The sequence below is a fragment of the Epinephelus fuscoguttatus genome, linkage group LG21 (assembly GCF_011397635.1).
Source record: "Epinephelus fuscoguttatus linkage group LG21, E.fuscoguttatus.final_Chr_v1".
NCBI classification, from domain to species: domain Eukaryota; kingdom Metazoa; phylum Chordata; class Actinopteri; order Perciformes; family Serranidae; genus Epinephelus; species Epinephelus fuscoguttatus.
Window position 1 is genome coordinate 24,963,187 of NC_064772.1, and position 17,552 is coordinate 24,980,738.

Genomic DNA, 17,552 nt, shown 5'->3' on the forward strand with positions numbered 1-17,552 from the left:
TTTGGGGTATTTAAAACACTCATCTCCTCTGTCACCATCTCTCCCATTTCCTAATTACATTTGACAGTTTTCTTTCTAAGAGCCTTTATGTATAGCATTATGTGGTGAAAGCAAAATATGCAAGTCAGAGTCAAGTATCAAGTCTTTGATTCAGAGTCCGAGTCAAGTCTCAAGACTCCAATGTCTCTGACTTATTATATCTGTTCCACCACATAGGTCTTTTGGACATGCAGCTATATGTGACACGTACTGTATGTGCGCTTATTGTTAAGTGGTAACCTCTAGTGGCTATAGTGATCATGACTGGAGCAAAGGAGGATGGAGTCATGTGACATAGTATAAAGAGCCCCAAAGTACACATGGGGAGCATGGAGGGAGGTGGTCAGGGTGGTGGACGGGTCAAACACAGGACTTTCACCAAAGAGTCAGCTGTTTGTGTCCCATGTTAACCAAATGTTAATGTTGAGTCATGTGACATATGTCACGTTAGGTTATGTCATTAACGAACTTACTTTTAACCAAAACCATGATCTTTTAAGATCAAGATTATTTTTGGAATTCTAACTTTATTAGATAGGACAGTTTAAAGGGGGATTTAGGAGCCTATGCTGTAGTCTACGCACGTGGTCTATGCGGTTGTGAGCATTTATACTTGTGTGGTGGGTTGCCTGTGTCACTTGGCGCCTCCAAAACACTAGTCAGCAGTGGGGTTCCTGTGAAATGCTGTACAGTTTAGTTAATTCAAAACACACATTAAATATGGCTTAATAGTGAGAATCTCAAACACAAGTACACAAATCAGCTTCATTGTAACTGCAGCATTCACAGACACAACACTTTACCTTTGCTGGACACATTTTCCCCACAAATACAACATGCTAGCATTATTAGCACAAGCCTATGACATTTTACATTGTATAAATTAGCCTAGCAGCTACCAGACTTTTTCTCTACTCATATGAAGCCAGGGACAACAGCAACATTTAACAAAGGTAACGTTACAAAATTTAGCTCCATTACAACTCACAAGGTTCATCGACAAAACAACTGTCTTATACTAAACACATTTTCCAAACAAATATAACATGCTAACGTTATTAGCACAAGCCTATGGCATTTAACATTATATAAAAATAAATTAGCCTAGTGTCTAGTGGACTTTTCCTCTGCTCATATGAAGCCAGGATAAATCACACACAAGACTTAAAATGTTCTTTTGTGGAGGCTTTATTGTCTTCACAATTCATTGTTTCTTATCTGTGAAATTACAGTAAATAAAAGCTAAAAAGGAAAATGGTTTCAGCTTACAAATATAGACAAGAGGTCTGCGTTGCCTTGACATGCAGTTACATTTCTGGGGATGTGCATGCCACTGCGGCAAGTACACTGCCTTTGTATATGGGACACCAGCTCTGTCCACTAATCCACTGGGCACCCCCCCCAAACTATGATCTTTTCTGAATTTAAGGAAGTCGTTTTGGTGTAACTGCTATCATTAAGCAATGTTAACCACATTATGTGGTCATGTGGGTTGAAGGACTTGTTGCTATTTCAAAAGCACTGACACCTGTTGGAGTTTTTTTCAGTGTAATGACTAATAAGAGCTAAGAGCATAGAAACTGCACAGTGCTCTGATTCAAGGTGAAGAGACGAAGGAAAAACAGTTTATAAATATGAAAAAGAAAAAAATATTTTTCACTTAGTAAAATCAAACTCATCGCCTCATTGAAAGTGAGCTGAAATATGAAAACATAAAGACACATACTGAAGGTCGAGGTACACCTTCACAAGTGTTTTGTTGTCTGTTAGACTTCAAATACTTGATTACTTTCTGTCTTACGGTGAATGCAGCTGATAAAGTGAAATAATAACTGTCTCAATCATGTAATACAATAACTTAAAGCGATTCTCTATTAAAAAAATAAATTAAAAGGAAGCTTTAGAGACCCATTACAAAGGTGTCAGCATAATTTCAACAAGATCTTTTGGTATGTGTCTACTTTATTTCAACAGGGCTGTTGCATCTCAAGAATATGAAATCTGAAAGCGTATTTAAATTCAGTCTTGCACAGTCAAGACGCATGATAAGATAATGCCTCCATGACTGAACTCCCTCTCAACTGGTGCAATGGTTGCTTTTGTGTCTGCAGAGTAAGAAAAGCCGTGGCGTCTTAGGGCCCGGCTCTCGCTTATCTTCTCCACTGCTCGACTCTGAGGACATGGGAATCTTTCAGTCTCTGCTGCTGCCAGATTTGAAAGCAGATTATATTATAGATAATATATAAATAGATAAACAGCAGATTATATTATAGATGATGTATGTGTGGTTACATAAAAACAAAATGACTACTGCGACCATAACTTAATTATAGAGCAGGCTCCTGTAAAATGCAGCCACATGCATTTTGTTTCATTTCATTTTTATGGATTGCTAAATATTTATTTTTCCCAGAAACCTCCAGACTCGGACTCCAAAGCTATCCATAAGGGAATAATTCATTTTAAATTATTTTATGTCAGAAGTTGTGCAAAAAAAATCACGGAGTGGGGTGTACAAAGTGTTTTATAGCAGCATTACTCTGTAATAAGTGATGATAAAATATTACACCCACCCAGCAGTTCCTCTTAAATCATTTCCTTGACATCATCTGGTGCAAGGACATCATGATCAGAAGAGGCAAAAGGTGGGGTCCGGTAAAACAGACAGCACGTAGACTGTGTCCACAACATCTGGCATCAAAATATCTACACGCTCTTTCAGCTGGCCAAATTCTCTCAGTGATTGACGCAGCTCTTTATGTCCTTGGGCCTTGAGAAAACTGTTGAGTGTGTGATTTTCCAAATGAGTGACGGCTCACACAAATCGTAGAGTTGAACTCCATCTGACTGATGTTGCTGAGGGGATACTGCGGTTGGCACCGTATTCTGCCTCAAAAGCTTATTTCAGCACAGAGGTGGAGTGAGGCAGACAGCAAAATTTATTCATCTTTGCCACAAGGCTGTTAAGTATGTTTATCTCTTTCAGCCCATCACTGACAACTATCTGTAATGTACATAAAAAGAAAGCAATGATTTCAGCAGTTATTCTCAGTGGGGTCTTCCCGGTCTTTTAAATCACTTTCAAATGAGTCCACAGAGAGCGTCTGTGGCTCACGAGGTAAAGCGGATCGTCCTTTGATCACAAGGTTAGCAGTTCAAATCCCTTGCTCCTCATGATTGCACGTCAAAGTGTCCTAAGGCAAGACACTTAACCCCAAGTTGCTCCTGATGGGCACGGCAGCTTCACCGCCATTGGTCTATGAATGTGTGTGTAAATGAGAGGCACAATAAAGTGTTTTATCCGCAAAGTTAGAAAGGCGCTATATAAACGTAGTCAATTTTCCAAAACAGACCATAGAGGCCCTCTTCATATTTGAAGCATTATCACAGCTGATGGAAGTTCCTGCTTTATTTCATAGCTATCACAGTGTGTTCAAATGTGCCACTTTTTTCCTCTCTCTGCTGTGAGATCTTGTAAATCTGTCACAGCCCAGAGGAACAGACTGTAGTTTGGACCTCGGGTATTTTGGCACAAGGAGCATGTGAAAGATAAGGTGTGCGAAAATAAGCAGGCCGCACGTGTTATTTATCAAATATACATCAAAACACATGTGATGCTGCTGCTCGTCTCTTTTTCAGGTTGCAGCGACAGAACGTCAAATCAGAAAACTGTCCTCTGGGTAAACAACGAGCAGATTTCAACTGAAGATTAGAGATGTTTGTAAGTTGTTCCACTTTTTTAATGCTGAAATCTATCAAATTGACTTTTTAAATGCACCACATGTATGTTTTTTTTATGTGTGTGCATGTTTGTGTCTTTGTGTAAAGGATAGAGAGAGAGAGTTGATGTGAAACTGCAGATGCTTTCTGGGTGGGAAGACTTCCCTCTTTAATGTGTGCAGGTACAAACTCTGAAACACGTGCAATGTAGCCATCTAACTGACACTAATGACCCTGTGTGTGGGTTTATGTGTGTGCCGCAGTGGAACAAGTTTGCGGGGGCAAACTTTTAAGAGTTAAATACTCATATTTGAAATAATGGTTTTTAGAAAAATAATGGAGAGAGTGTGTCTGTGTGTGTCTCTGTGTGTGCGAGAGAGCTTGTGTTTTGTCAACCCTGAAAATGGGTGATTTGGTTAAACAGAGGTTTATAATGGACATAATTATTGCACACACCAATTACCTTAAATAAATGATTGCTCTCTCTCTCTCTTGCAATCACACAAAGTAGTGCACCATAATCAGGAAGGCAATTGACTGTTGCTGGTGTGTGCGTCGGCATCACCGTGTGTGTCTGTGTGTGATTCTGATTGTGTGCGGTGACAGGTTGCATCCAGCGCAATCAGTCTGACGGATGGATTAAATCTCAGACTAGGTTAGATAAAGAGTCAGAGTAAGGGAGACAATGAGAGAGACAACACAAAGAGAAATGACCCTCATGCACACATAGAAACACTCAGATGTGTCTTACATTTGAGCTCCAAGCGGATGAAGTCAGTGTTGCCAAGGTTTTCCAGAAAGACGCCGTAGGGTGCGCTGGTCTTGAAATAGAAGGAGATGTCGGCGCTGGTCTCGCCCTGGAAGGTGGCAAAGTGCAAGTAGGATGACGGGGTGGTGAATGATGCAGCGTTCCAGTAGTTATCTGTGAAACAAAAAACCCAAAACAAATAGAATCACAACCAGCTCATCCAACATGCACCTGCTGTTCCCTCCATCAGCACTGTGGCAAACACTATAACCATTCTGATCTGATAAGCTGCAGAATAAATTCATTGCAGAAATGGTTTCATTTCAAATGGTTATGCATCCATTCTCATTCCTCTCCAAAGAGCTATCAATCTATTCAGGCTAAAACAGTGTTATCTCACCTCCATTGTCTAAATGTGGCTCATTTAATATCTCCTCAGTAAAAATGATTTCATCACCTAAAACTCTATTTCTGTGCAGAGGTTCCAACGCAACCTGTAATTTCCTGCAACTTCACGAACACTCGACAGAAAGTTGATCATATCATATAGCGGAGAGAGACCATTTCTTTTCTTCTAAATGAGGACCTGAGAAGGGGACAAGGGTACATGGATATGGTGCTGCGGGATTTTTGATAACAACTTTTCTAATGACTTTTATGAAGCGAAACCAGCGGCCGCTAATGAAGACAAAGTAGCAGCGTGCTAAACAGCTGCTGATGAGTTATCAGACTGTGGTTGATGAAGTGACTTCTTCGCTGTCCCCTCTCCTCTCCTCTTGCCATGTCCCTGCCTTGCTTATCACTCAAGGAAGATGAAGAGCATGGAGGGAAGGAGAGGAGGAGGAGGAAGAGCGGAGGAGAGGACAGCTGAGGAGAGAAGACAGAAGGAGAGGAAAGAGGCCACGCACCAGTGAGAGGATAGAATATTGAAGAAGTGATGGGAAAGAGGAGAGAGAAGTCATGCAGAGAGCAGCTAGCAGAGGAGGAGGAGGAGGAGGAGGAGGGGGTGGGGAACATATGGAGGGCAGGAGGAAGAGGAGAAGAGTTAAGGCTAATGTGGAAAAAGCCATGTGAGATCTCGTTGATGCCTCGGAGGATTGGCCTCAGACCCTCCACCATAACCCTGGATGAACAGTGAACAGGAACAGTAGAGCAGACGGGAGAAATATGTGTGTGTACAGGAAGTGTGTGTGAGAACTGCAACTAATGATTAATGTAACTAGCAATTATCTTTAAATCATTATTCTGATATGATGTCAACAAGATGTTAAGACAAATTCTCTGAGCCCAAGATGACGTCTTTTAACTGCCTTTTTTTGTCCAATCACTGATCCCAAACCAAAAGATATTTAATTTAGAATAATTTTTGTTCTGGAGAAGTGACAAATGCTCATCCATTATAAAAACAGCTGGTGATTAATTTTCTGTCGAGCAACTAATCAGTTAATTGACTTATCTTTCAGCACCTCTTTGCTTCCTTTCAACTGTTTTATGTGTGCAAATGTGTTCCCCTGTGTCGTACGTGCATTTGTGTGAGTTTGTGTGTCAGTGTAGGTATGCAGTGTCCATGCATCTCTAGAGTTTGTGTGTGTGTGTGTGTGTGTGTGTGTGTGTGTGTGTGTGTGTCTCCTGGCTCAGTGCGATAAGCGCTCCCCAATGACAGGGCTGAGCTTCTCCCCTCTCCTCCTTGCCTCACATCCAGTCACCAGGGGCAAGGGCAGATAGCGGCCAAGTGTGCACACAAACATGCACACACAGGGCACAGGCACACGCGGACCACCTACTGATTCTGTCTTTGTGATTAGGGTGTTTGAAGTTGGAATACTGTTCATTTCTCTACAGGAGGCAGAGCCAATTATTGAACAGGGTTAATTGGGGACTAAACAGGAGGAAGCCTGCAGAGGCCACAGAAACAAATAATTATGTTTACTGTGTGGTTCCAACCAGGGCCACAGAGCTGGTGACGCTCAGATGTACAATCACTGACTGATTGAAAATTGTTTTGATGATTGCAGCATATGCAGGAGCACAAAGGTGCAATAATGACGGTGTTTCACGAGAAATAACCAAAAAGTTACAGGAGTACAGAGCTGACTAACATATTGTTGCTGGGGCTGAAACAGTATAATATTCCGTCAGTAAAATAACCATCTCAGAAAATATCACGGTTTCGTGGCATTACAGTTTTACCCAGCTAGAATTACTGCCTTGCAGTTATAGGCATCAATGAACCAGTCAAGCTGCAGTTACAGCTTACTAGGGCTGTCACCTAAAGGCCAAAACACACCGGCGCCATACGATGCGCGTCAAAACAGCCGCTCCCATTATTTTCTATTTACAAACCCACACCGGCGGCGGCTAGACGCGTGTCGACGTGCCACGCTGCGGCACTTTACGCTATTGTCCTATTTTTCCAGCGTTGCCGCCCTTGAAAAAGCGGTTGGCAACCAGTAACAACACCTAGCGGACTGGAGTGTGCAATAGAATTCCGGTTGATGCCCTGCAGCGTGACGCTTTTTGTGTGTGTTGGGGGCGGCACTTGACTCGCGTCAATGGCACCGCCGGTGTGTTTTGGCCTTAACCCTATGGGCCCTAGGCCTTTTTGGGGTATTTCTACTGCCTTTACTTTTAAGCTCATATCACAGTCATTATAAAGGCTACATACAAATGCTATATCTTGTTTTTTTCAGGACAATCTGGGCTAACCAGATTTGCAATCATTCCATGTCCTTCTATGTGCCTGTATTTTATATTAATTTTTATATCAATGAAAAAAACAAATCTGTGTGCCTAAATTCTTACATTTTGACATCTATCTCACCATAGCAAGTTGGAAAATGACATATTCTGCCATACATGAAGAGGGGAGACTCTCTGGAATCTGGCAATATAAGAACCATGATGCTGGGACATTCTGTCACTTCACAGCTGCCCAAAACATGTGGTTTGTGCCAGGCGGACATGATTGCCAGTATTTTTTCATTATTGCAAGAAATTCCATTGACTCATTCACAAGTCAAAAATGTGTTTTATCTTAAAGAAACATGCAATATTTACATCTAAGATCATAGAAAAATAGTCAACCAAGTGCAACGATGTCCTCCAAGATAATATTTGTTTTTCAGTTTCAGTTTTATATTGGGGGGACATTTTGGGCATTGGTGGGGGGGCACGTGTCCCCCTCAATGTATATTGTGACTACTGCCCTGTCATGCATGCATAATTAGGCTGCAGTTGTCTGTGTGCGCAAAGGTGAAGTGCGCTTGCCTTGTCATACAAAGTTTGATGGAGTATCAACTGGAAAATATAGAGATATTTGCATCTTGAAAGCTGAACTACAAATGTGGATAGACAAGAAGAAACACACGCAAGCCTAAGACGTGGTAAGATACGATATTCCTCACTATATGAAGTGACTGATAACAAGATCTGTATCATGGATTGTAAAGAAATTCGTCAGGTTTTTATTTTGTAGACAATTGATCTGGATTTATAGCGTGATGGGATGACAGCAATTTATCAGTTTTTTTGCCGTGAAAACATTGGATTTGTCGGAAAGCTACAGTTCCGCTGTTTCACGTGATATGTGTGGCTTCTCGCTATGACGCATGGTCGCGGAGAAAATCCACAGAGAAGAACGGGTGTGAATTTGGACGCACTATGCGTCATAGAGTTAACAACATGTCGGGCAGGAAATCCAAAGTGTGGCACCATTTTGAGAAGGTGAAGGACGAACCCAAGGTGATATGTAAACTCATCTTCATTGGTCGACTACAAACATGACGTATCATCTGAAACATGGAAGTAGCTACATGCCCATTAGCCCACAGCGTCATTAACAGGCGGCTCGCTCAGTGTGTGACATGCACTTGTAGATAAAATATAGGCCTATATTAATGAAGGTTCATTAGTACGGTTTTGTATTTCTCTGTAATGTAGCACAGTGCTAACAATGTTACTGATACTATTCTTTCTCACACCTTCAACTCAAACCGTTGTGTTGCGCCCAAATATAGAATTTATTAATTACATTAATATTGTAAACATGCAGGTGACGAATCAACTAAAGGCCCTAAATGATGACTATTGAACGACTAGGACAATTTGTAGTGGGGGGCAGCTGTACAGTTTACATCCATGTCTATCCAGACTCAGACGTAGCCATGACAGTAGACAATACTTCAAATATGCAAAGAAGCTACATATTCTAAAACATGGATGCTTCACACACATCTTCAACCAGCAGCACTGAAGATCTTAACAATCAGCACAGTTTCAAAGATTAGTGTCACCAATACAGTATCTCACCAGATTTTTCCAGTTCTCTTTCTGAGTTATGGTGTTTTTACATTATGATTTCACAGTGAAGTTGACCTTCGACCTTTTGAATAAAAAATTTCATTACCTACTCATTTTAAACTATTAGACATTAGTGTACAATTTTGTCATAAGTAGCATAGGAATTCTTGGGTTATGGCTGAAAACATGGCTCTTGATGTCACAGTGACCTCGATTTTTGACCACAAAAATTTAATAACTTCATTCTTGGGTCCAAGTGGACGTTTGTGCTTAATTTGATGAACTTCCCTCAAGGTGTCTTGAGATATTGTGTTCACAAGAATGGGATGGATACAAAAACATGACACCAGCACAGAGGCATTACTATTATTATTATCAGTTACAACGCCCTTCAAAGGGGTGGCACGGTGGTGTGGTGGTTAGCACTGTCGCCTCACAGCAAGAGGGTTGCCGGTTCGATCCCGGGTGTGGGAGCCCTTCTGTGTGGAGTTTGCATGTTCTCCCCGTGTCAGCGTGGGTTCTCTCCGGGCACTCCGGCTTCCTCCCACAGTCCAAAGACATGCAGACTGGGGACTAGGTTAAGTGGTGACTCTAAATTGAATTGGTTGTTTGTCTCTATGTGTCAGCCCTGCAATAGTCTGGCGACCTGTCCAGGGTGTACCCCGCCTCTCGCCCAATGTCAGCTGGGATAGGCTCCAGCCCCCCGCAACCCTCAAGAGGATGAAGTGGTTAGAAGATGAATGAATGACCTTCAAAGGGGTCACCTTTGGTTGAACAAATGCCTCATTATAATTGAAACTGGAAGCCATTTTTAAAAGTCTGACAGATGGTCAAGGAGGAAAGGAGTGTGTAGGTGAGATTTTTCTTCAGGTTGCATTTTTCTTTTCTCTAATTGCTAAGATGAGCAAATGTACACAGTATGATAACCCTCATTTAAACCACTGCAACCCTAAGTGATACACATACACGCAAACAATTTGCTCAGTTTTCTTTTGTGTGTACTGCATAAACAAATTCAGCCCTCACAGTAGACATCACAAACACATAAACAAAATAAAAAAGTCTCATGTGCTGTGATATCTATTTGTATGCACCGAACGAGACCGTAACAGCTTCAAGCAAGGGAGTAAAAAGAAGGTTGACAAAGACATAGAAGCAAGAAGGACACAAGGATATAGAAATACAGCCTGGAGGTGAGTCGTGCTTCAGAAGGAGGGAGAGAGAACAAGAGGAACAGAGGAAAAAGAAGGGAGTGGGAGGAGGTTAGAGAGGAAGGGCTCAAAGGGGATCTATGGTGTGAGAAGCAAAGGAGAACAAAACATTAGGGGGTTGACAGAAACCGAGTGTTGGAGAGAAAACAGTGTTAGAGGAATAAACATGGAAGCCAAACCATAAACCTCTGATTGCCCCTCTGCCAGATCCACAGATGCAACTGGTTGGCTAGGCTCTGTGGCACATTTATCACTCCCATATTGAAATGTTTATCAAACAAATGTTTCAAAAACCGATCCAGCACATGAATGTCTTTTCCCGACTGAGACACCACAAATATTAAACTGCTAGCCATAACGCCTGCTAACACACTTAAAGGCAAAGCAAATGAAGTTTGTGCCAAAAACCTATTAACCAAAGATCTATGAAATGAGTTTGATATGAATCGAGCTGCCTGCTACTCTAAACAGCCTTGGAAGATAGTCAGTTCATTCATGTTTTACTATCACCTTCTGTGTGCAATCAAACAATTATATTTTATGCATTCATATGTAAAACACTTACAGTACATAGACGCAGCAAACTAGAAGTGAACCTGGTCTATAGTTAGTGATGAGCTCTTCAAAGACAGGCTGTTTTCAAATGGTATCTGAAGTGGTTTCCTTGACAAGCCACTTTTCTCTGTTTAATCGGTTCTCAAGGTGACGCCAATGCAGACATTCTCACTCTGTTGTCGCTCGTTCTCCTGGATGCCCTTGGTCTCATTGCATGATGCACAACTGCAGACAATACGGTCTACCTAAGAGTATCTCAGATCTACTTTCAGGATGTGTCTGGCCTCTGTTGCCAAGCTCCTCGATTGTTAGATGCTTCATTTACTGGAGAAGCAAAATAAAAGGTCAATTGACGTTCATTTTCTTTCTTCTTTCTAAGTCTCAGCGAAGTGCTTTATAGTCTCAGGAGCAAACTGTTGCTTGGTGGTGGCCTTCAATACCTCCAATCCGAGCATACCTTACATTGCACAACCATTTGAAACACTTCACAATGCATACAAGGGCAAAAAAATATTGTGGAAGGATCACTTCTGTCTGGATGAAAGGACGACGCAGTATGTAATAATCTAAAGTCCAGTGAGTGCTCACGACCCACATGCCCAACAAATCACATTCTGGTCAGTATCAGCTTTTATGTTCTGGTTTGTTGGTGCAGTGAACACGGAGCTTAAAATACAGCAACAGCTCAATCGGCACAGTTTTCAGTAAGTTAATAATTTCAAAGTATGCAGTACTATTCTTAAAGCACAGTTCAGTGATAGAGGGGTGTTTGATGAATAACTACTGTTTCCAAAGTTGGAGTGAATTCAATTTTTAGCCATGCTAGCGGCATGACTCCATTGTTTGTTGGTTGATCACCAGGCACAGACATTCATGGTTTCTAGAGGTGGAATCCTACTCACATCAGTGATCCCCTGACTTTTCCTATAGCACCTCCATCAGGTTGACATTTGTGGACTTCAATAAAATGTCTCAAGAACTATTGGAGGAACTGCCATGATATTTGGTACAAAGACACATTTGTGTCATCATTAAATCACAAATTTCTGTTTGTCCAGTACTTTGGTTGATGTCAAGATACCTTCAAACTGATGACATTCCCATGATCCTCAGCTGTACTTGGGATCAGAGGTAATTACCAAATGTTAGCATGCTAAAATGCAAAACTGAAATAGTAACCATGATAAACATAAAAAGTAAAAATGAGACACAACATGCTCACTCATGAGTAAACCATTAAGGCTGGGTGCTGAATCCTCAATGTAAGTAATAACAAAATAAAAATCAGGACAGCACTCCAATTTGAATTTTTATATATTGCTACAGGGACGTTTCGGGCAAGATGCCCCTCTTCAGCATGTATTCTGGCAACATCACAAACAGTGTACACAGGTGGGGTCGATTATTAGTGACCACCAACACAACAAATGCAACCCAGCAGGGGGATCTACTATTGTTCATGGCACAGACTCAACATGTAACAACATGAATACATTCACCACATAAAGAACACAAATATATTCACTTAAAAAACAAGCACACAAAATCTCATCATTCATTCCACTGGGATTGAGGGTATCAAGAAAATGTATCCAATTTGCCTCCCTGTGGGGAAGGATTCTGTCTCTATTGCCAACCCTTTGTGGCACTGGGACAGTGAAGATGCCACTTGCCCCCATGTTAACACTGTCAGCTCTGTCAGCATTGATGCACTGTTCGCGCTGTTAGCACAGTTGGCTAGTAGCACCGTTAGCTGTTAACTGTAAGCTCAGCCACCTACATGTTGAGAGCCATGTGCATGCAACTGCAGTTCAGACTCTGAATCACAGGGTGCTTTCACACCTGCCCTGTTTGGTTTGGCTCAATCGAACTCAAGTTTGTTTGTCCCCTAAGTGCGGTTCATTTGGGCAGGTGTGAACACAGCAACCACACTCGGAAAACAACCGGACTAAGATCTTCTTGAAGAGGTGATCTCATGTGGTGAGAACGTGTTCTGACCTCGATCCGAACCAACTGCAGTCACATGACACATTGTTTGGGTTAAACATGAGCATGTTACAGTCCTGGAGGATTATTAACGTGCACCTCCTCCTGTACTGCCTTAATATGCACATTCAGCACATCCAATGCATCAAAACATTGTTTTCTAGTTGGAGCCGCGCCTCGTTTTCAAACTGTATGGTTTGACTAAAATGAACAATGACAGCAATATAGTCCACGATGACCAGCGCTAACATCAACCTGTGTAGTTGTCCCTCCATTGTGACATTAGAAAGAATCACATTTATCCTGCAAGTGTACTCTTCTTCAACGTTTTGTTTTCCTCCTGGAAATTGGAAATTCTGACCAATCAAGAGCAGCTTTCTCACACAAGGCATTTTATCTGGTCCTCTTGTAAATGCTGCCGTGAGAACTTTGTAACAAATTAGTCCCTGACTCGGACCAATGCAAGTGAACTCTAGGTCTACTCTTAATGAGTAGATGTTTCTTTATAATCATATTGTCAGCATCTCTTGGACCTATCAACTGATTTGACCTAAATGTGGAAAAACACTAAAGAACAGCTGCTGACCTCTGGATTAGGCCACACAGACTCCTGCAAAAAAACAAAAACAAAAAAAAAACAAAACCTCAAGCCCACCGAACTGTAGAGGCTGACATGACGTGAGATACAGTTTGAGGTGAAGTTAGGGTCTGGAAGCCAACTAGATGATTCATCTGTGTATGTTTGACCAGATGGGTTATGTGCCAGTACCAGCAGATGGTAAGGATGACTGACTGCACTGTCCCAGGTCATTAACTAGGACACATTCAGACACACAAACAAACAAACACACAAATAAAATACATGTGCACACACTTTGAAAATACAGACTCATGCACATGGTTGGCTGTAAGGCAATAGAGACTGCACTCACTGCCACAGTAGCTCATATTTGTGAGAGATTTCTGTGGATTGTGACATTCAGGATCTCAGGCCTGCGACAGCACTTATTACTCAGTTTGTAGGAGCAAACACACGCTGTGTCATCTCATTTAACTTTTCTACTTGCTACTTATTCTGATACATACTTCAGGTGCAAAGTTGTTTCATCAGAGGACTAAGAATAGTCATCTAACAAGAGAGACAGCAGCTCCTATCTTGGAAGGTGATGCACCTTGAAAGTGCACCCATGGGTACGGCTTAGATATCATTTTTCAAAACACAACACTTGAACCTACACATATAGTTATGAAAGGTACTGAACTGTGGCACAAACACGACTTCTTCCATGCTTATTTCTAAATGTCCACTGAGACCTGTATTTCATCTCACCTGCATGTAACAGTAAAAATAGCATTTGAAACACAGGGTAATTATTATGTGTCTCTCATTTGAGACCTGAGAGGCCTTTATCTATCGCACTTTGTAATTAAGTTGCTTGCTATATATTTTCAGTGCAAAACCTTGAGAGATGTCATCATATAAGTGGAGACGAAAGAAAAGTTTATCAAAGACAGAAGGAGAGGCGTTCAAGTGTCTTTTTAGACGGGCGATTTTCCGGCGTCTTTTTAGATGCGTGTTTCTGTAGACACTTCTTTTTAGACGCATGTTTTAGACGCACGTAGATACTGAAAAGTTAAAATATTTTCAACTTTTTGAGTTTTGCGTTTCAAGCGTCTTTGAAGCATCTGCGTCTCTGGCGTCTCATTTCTGTGTGATCGCCCCCTAAGGGGTCTTTATCACAACTACAATGCTATGCTAAAACTGTAAAGTGCGCTGGGTAAAAACGTTTACCATGTGGTGCACACGTGTCCAAGTATTATATGATGGGGATTAGAAACTATATTGTGATCATCTTTTATTTTACTCCTTGAGGCCCTAGTGGAAGTGACCTCTCCATTTACAGCTTTGTTGAATGTTTTCAATAACCTGTTTGGACTGTTGGACATATTAATATGAAACTAACGCTCATTCATTTTTGTTTTCGGCAGAGTGTCACTTCTGATGGTGTCCTCCCTGATGGAAATTTAGTATTGTTCCTTTGTTGTTTGCTTAAGAAGAGTTGTTATTTCTTGTCTTGTTTCTTCGTTTTTTGTAGGGTGGTTTTTTTTTTCAAATCTTTATTTATTTATTTTAACAAAGGTTAAGGTTTTGATTTATCACTACTGATTTTTCATTTCTGTAACCTGTGTCTTACTTTTGGCCTCTGACCAGGGACTACTAATGAAAATTAGCCTTTAGCTGGTACCATACATATATTGCGCATTGTCCCTGTTAAATAAACTATAAAATAAATATGAAAATAAAATAAAAAAAATGCTATAATGTTGAAAAATTGGACAAAAAATCTGACTTTTAACCACATTTTTAAATTTTAATCTTTATTGTTTTTAATTATTTATTTTTATTTATTTTTTTCCACAGATTTTATTCCTGAGTTTTTAACACTTTAATAATACCAAAACATATGAAGTACAGGACAAAAAAATTATAGGAAATAAGATAAACAAGGGGCAGCATGGTGGTGTGGTGGTCAGCACTGTCCCCTCACAGCAAGAGGGTTCCTGGTTCGATCCCAGGAGTTTGTAATGCAGTGTGGAGTTTGTATGTTCTCCCCTTGTCAGTGTTGGTTTTCTCTGGGTACTCCGGCTTCCTCCCACAATCCAAAGACATGCAGGTTGGGGACAGGTTAAGTGGTGACTCTAAATTGTGTTAGCCCTATTACAGTCTGGCGACTAGTCAACTAGTACGGTGTACAACGCCTCTTGCCCAGTGTCAGCTGGGACTCAAGAGGATAAGTGGTTATGAAAATGGATGGATGGATGGAAGATAAATGATAACACACTACCAGACAGAGGAAAAACAGAACAATTATATGCCAGTGCGTACTGCGCTCACAGGAAGGTTGATGCAGAGAGATAGTATTCATGGGGTAAAGACCATGGGTGGTCAGGGAAGGTCCAACAGAGACCTAATGTCCTGGCTAATCTTTATGTAGCCTAAAATTCACTATTAACAGATGAATTCCCATACTTAATTTTTTTAAAAACCAAAAGTAATAAGCCCTATGTATATGCGCACCACACCCTCAGTGTCTTAAAAAGCATGCTAGAGTGACATCAATTACAAAGACATTACATGTGGGCATATGAGCGGTGACAAATGGGTACAAACCAATTAATTAGTTTTGAACTATCATAGGTGACCCTTGTAATCTTTCATTTGTGGCCAGCCATGAGGCCAAGCATGTCTCATAGCAGGTGCATTACATTATAATAATAGAGCACATGCTGCTTTGCTTCATTTGCTGTCATTTATTTTCATTCCTATCTATTAAAACGTCCAAACCCTTTTAACATCAATAAATGGGACTAATTCCTCTCTGTCTGCCTGCGACTGTATAGGCTGCCATTAAACTAGCCATGGAAATGGGCTTCATTAATGCACACACACACACACACACACACACACACACACACACACACACAGAAAGTTGCACTCTTACTTGCTCTTGTGCCCACCGCAGAAACACACACACAGAGGCGTGCACATGAACACACACAGACACATAAGTACCTCCTTACTAAAACTTTCCCTGACTGCCCAAGACATTAGTCATTTGCCTATGAAAATCCATTATATGGCAGCCAATCATCATTGCTCTTACTGAGACAGAGCTCCATGCACTGTATGAGATGCATCAATCATACACGGAGTACCTATTCACGTGTGAAATTTTTAATATATGTTTAATATGCCTTAATGGGCCGATATATAATGTATGCTCCGTGTTCCGGTGTCTTGGCCAGCCCTATTGCAAACATACCTCAAAGTCATCTTCATTTTAAAGTTGGTTTGTTAATTTGGTAACTTAATACAAAGGAGGATAACTCTGTCTTTGTCTCTCACACGCACTCAGACACACACACACACACTCAGGCATACACACTCAGTGGATAATAGAGCAATACAAAAAGAATATGGGCTCCTCTCAGTGACAGAAGGATCCATCTTTTGTAATTGTGTCTGCCATACTGCTACATGATAGAGCCACACACACAAACAGATGTGATGTCATGGGTCATTAAATCATGGTTTGTTGGTATGTTGGCAGCTCTGTGATGAAAGGACATTAGCGAGAGTGGCACCAGATTGTTGATGAAGGGACCATAATGAGCGTGACACTGGTGAGGAGGGAGGGCAGGTGTTCTGTCATGTTCTGGCCCCTCGACAGAACCAGGCCACTTCCTGTCTCCCGGATGAATGGACGGATGGACTAATATATGAAGCATTATTATCGTAATGATCATGCCGCCATGCACCAAAGATTAAATCCATGTTTGCTTTTTCTCTCCACACGATATTACTTTCCCCAAAACCTCTCTGGTACTTTGTTACATCACACAGCAGACACCAACATTATTTCCTCTCTATGCTGTTTTAATCTATTTCGTCTTAGGAGGTAGAAAAAATAAAGAGAGAGGATGAGGGAGGCAGAGGCATTTACAAAAGACAAAGCCACATGATGGAGGAATTCATACAGTTGTGTTCTGAATCTTCACAATGGGTAATACATACTGGGAGTCTGAATAAGATTGAGGCTGCCTTCACAGCTGTTCTTTGGTTCACTTGCTAAAATGAAAACATAATACACTGACTATGTTAACGTGCACTAAATAGTCTTTTTTTACCCTCATTCTGAAAAGACATCATTCATACAAAGCTGTTTACATGGCTAATGGAAATGAGTGTTCTACTAATAGTCTCGTTTATATGCAGCCATGCATACTTTGATAAATGTGTCCTAACATGTCGTTATCACATCAAAATATGGGAAAGTGGAATGATTGGAGCCGCTTGTGACACTTCAGTTTTCCACCAATAGCGGACTTGTTCAATTGGGCAAACTCAGCCTCACTCTTTTGTTCGTTCGGCCATCTTCTTGAGAAGGTCAGCGTTATGATATTTGCACATCCAAAAACCTGTTGGTATCCAA

The 17,552-nt window shown here is 41.1% G+C and overlaps 1 protein-coding gene across 1 annotated transcript in view; it reads right to left on the reverse strand.

Moving 5' to 3' along the window:
• cntnap2a (contactin associated protein 2a) overlaps positions 1-17,552 on the reverse strand; it is a 462,042-nt gene that overhangs the window by 54,910 nt on the left and 389,580 nt on the right. Inside the window, exon 18 of the mRNA XM_049564641.1 lies at positions 4,511-4,681. Within this exon, the coding sequence (XP_049420598.1) occupies positions 4,511-4,681 (171 nt within the window). The remainder of the gene's footprint in view (positions 1-4,510; positions 4,682-17,552) is intronic.